Consider the following 3,019-nt stretch of genomic DNA (forward strand, 5'->3'; position numbering starts at 1 on the left):
CGGGGGTTTCCCAGGATTTCCCTCTGGCTTTCATGTGAGTTTGTCTATGTGGTCACAGTGGCTTGTTATTATAGATACAAATATGCAAGATTTAATAAAACTGTCTTTCCTTGTGATTCATGTTCCTATCTATAGTACCGAGAAAATAGCTCTGGAAGCTATATCATTTGCCTTGTGAACTTGCTTTAGCTTCTGTGGGATGATTCTCTTTGGGACAGACTTGGGTAAATACTTCTGTCAAGTTTTCATTGCCGTCTGTGACTCCTTTGGGGAGCTTCTCCCTCACTTCCTGAAATAAGGGGGACAGTTCTTGAGGGGACAGGAAGATGGTAATAATAGTAACCTCACAGAGGTTTTACCCCTTCTTCATTGTTCTAAAGAAAAAAAGTTTTTGTTGCAGTGCCTTAGCTGATAACATTTACCATTACTTCCTGTTCAGACATGAAGTGAGGGGAGATCCTCCCACATACCTCAAATAGATACCTAACAGAAGTTCTAACCATTGAACCAATAATCATGTTGATTGTAGTTAGACTTTCGGTTTAGTCTACCTGTTGTAATAACAGGCAAAATATTCTACACCATACATATAGTCCATGATACCGCCAGCATAAAAATATTTATTCTCCCCTGAGCTTTGCAGTTTGGTGTCATGTTATGCATCTGGTTTAACTTTTTATCAGTGTGTCAAAATTCTCAGACACAAAGCAAATGAATATAGAGTAAAATTTCAATTATCCGGCACCCACAAGGATCAGTAGGTGCCAGATAACTGTAGTTTCTGGTTACTAGAGAGTAAATAGTAGCTCTCAAGCATCTCCCCCACCCCGTCCTGCGACGCCACGTTCAAAGTTTTCTCTCAGGTACGCTCCTCTGCTCATTGGGCAGGTGCAATAACCAGCCTGCTATTGCAATTTGAAATAGCCAATAGCATGCATGGCTATTGAAACCACACCCACTGAGCAGAGGAGCAGACCTGAGAGAGAAAGTTCTCTCTCAGATCTGCTTCTCTGCTCAGTGAGCAGGTGCAATAGCCAGCCTGCTATTGGCTATTTCAAATTGCAATAGCAGGCTGGTTATTGCACCTGCCCAATGAGCAGAGGAGCGGACCTGAGAGAGAGCTTCAAATTGCAATGGCAAAGGATGGATATTGCTCCCCGTTGTTTATATTCTGCTGCCAACCGCAGAATCTACACGCCGGCTGGCAGCAAGATATAAACAAAGAATTTAGTTGCTAACAAAATGTGTTGGTGTGCACCACGCAAGTGACATTTTTTTAGTGTGCATCAAGCCACCGGCAAAAAAAAATCAAGGACATATGTCCTTTTTATTTATTTTTTGCGCTGGTTGCTTAATAGTGCCAGTTGCTTGAATGCCAGATAAGGAGGAGCTTACTGTACTTTTATTACAAGAGATACAGTATGTAGGCTCCCTCCTGCCTGTCTTCTCCTATGCTGCAGAGATGAAATTTCCCTTGGCGTCCTCACTTCAAATACACAGTGTATTGGATGTGAGCATTTACTTGGCCCTAGACCGCACTATAGAGGGGTATAGAGGCTACCAGGACCAGTCTAAGAGCAAGCTGGCTTGGAGGATCAGGTAAGTATAACTTGGATCAAAACGAGCATGTAACTCTTTCAGTGTGGGGTTAGCCCCACCGCAAGGGTTAATAATAATTTCCCCCAGAATTCTTCTTTAATATGCCTTAATTGGAGAACCATTATGGACTTTAGCCTGATACTCCCTGGCCCATCTACCAAGATATTTTCCCGTAAAATATTAATTGTAAAAATTCCACTACATTTGGTCCGGAAAACAAATGTTGTCTGGTGTCCGTTTTATGCCTGAGCTGCTTTTCTGGTCAAGCAAGCCTATCAAATGGTAAATGAACGATGGTGTAGAATACACTGAGATTGTTATCCAAGTCCAGCACTGCTTAGGTCTTTTTAATAGTAATTGAATGATGGTGTAGAATACATTTCGATTTTAGTCCAAGCCCAGCACTGATCAGGTGTATGGAATGGTAAATGAATGGGCATGTCTAACACTACTTAGGTCTATTTGATAGTTAACGGAATGTGTGTAATGGGGCGCGGTATTCAAAGTCTCTCTCTCTTACAGGTATGCAGCTGCTCGAACCCTCCGTATCGCTGACGGTCCCGATGAAGTTCACCTCTCAGCCGTAGCGAAAATGGAACTTGTGGAACAAGCAAAGCTGTTTTCCAGAATGTAGACCTCTAGTTCGCTTTATCCACCTGCCTTAATCTTGTCAACAAAATTACTGAGCCATGTAAAATGAACAAATCTAGCTAATATTTTTCTAATAATAAATGAGTTATGACAATTAACATATTTGCGGTATACTCTTTGCCTTCTCACGCAGTCAGAAGGAGAATACTTGGAACCCTTATCAGCACAATTACTGGCAGTCATGGGATGTATCTTCCAGCATTTTCATAACCACGGAAACTATTTGCTTGTTTAGGAGATGTAACAGATTCCATCAAGCTCATTGAACTGGCAAATAAACACAGAAATACAAAGCATTCAATCAGTAATAGTTCTTACAGTGATGTTAGTAAGCTGTAACAAAATTGTTAATTATATTTTTTGCATACCTGTTTAACTGTAATTTATCTTTGCTCATTGTTATTTGATTGATAGTTGAATCATTGAATAAACAAGGAAGCCTGCCAAGAAAGTCATTAGAAATAGATCTCCACGTCTAAGTCATTATGTACCACATTAGTAGCATATTCTGGAGTTATAATGGGGGAGCATTCAGTGTGTTTTTTTATCCTTCTTATAGCAACACATGCTGCGATTATCCACCCCTCCCAATTTCCCTAAGATGTAAACCATTGAAATGTATGACTTAGTGCAGCCTGGTCATTGCATGCACCATTCAGGTTGGTGCTGCACCATGATATCCTAGGAGAAGTATTAGCCAATATACCCTTTCAGACTCATCGGTTGTAGGGCACTCTGCAGATGTTCAAAATTACTTCTTTGCATCCCC

The 3,019-nt window shown here is 40.9% G+C and overlaps 1 protein-coding gene across 1 annotated transcript in view; it reads left to right on the top strand.

Annotated features, from left to right (window-relative positions):
• ACAD11 (acyl-CoA dehydrogenase family member 11) overlaps positions 1-2,233 on the top strand; it is a 92,342-nt gene extending 90,109 nt beyond the window's left edge. The window contains exons 19-20 of the mRNA XM_018555937.1: positions 4-34; positions 2,122-2,233. Coding sequence (XP_018411439.1) covers positions 4-34; positions 2,122-2,233 — 143 coding nt within the window. The remainder of the gene's footprint in view (positions 1-3; positions 35-2,121) is intronic.
• The last annotated feature ends 786 nt before the right edge of the window (positions 2,234-3,019 follow it).

This window comes from Nanorana parkeri, unplaced genomic scaffold, assembly GCF_000935625.1.
Source record: "Nanorana parkeri isolate BGI_ZX_2015 unplaced genomic scaffold, ASM93562v1 scaffold219, whole genome shotgun sequence".
NCBI lineage: Eukaryota > Metazoa > Chordata > Amphibia > Anura > Dicroglossidae > Nanorana > Nanorana parkeri.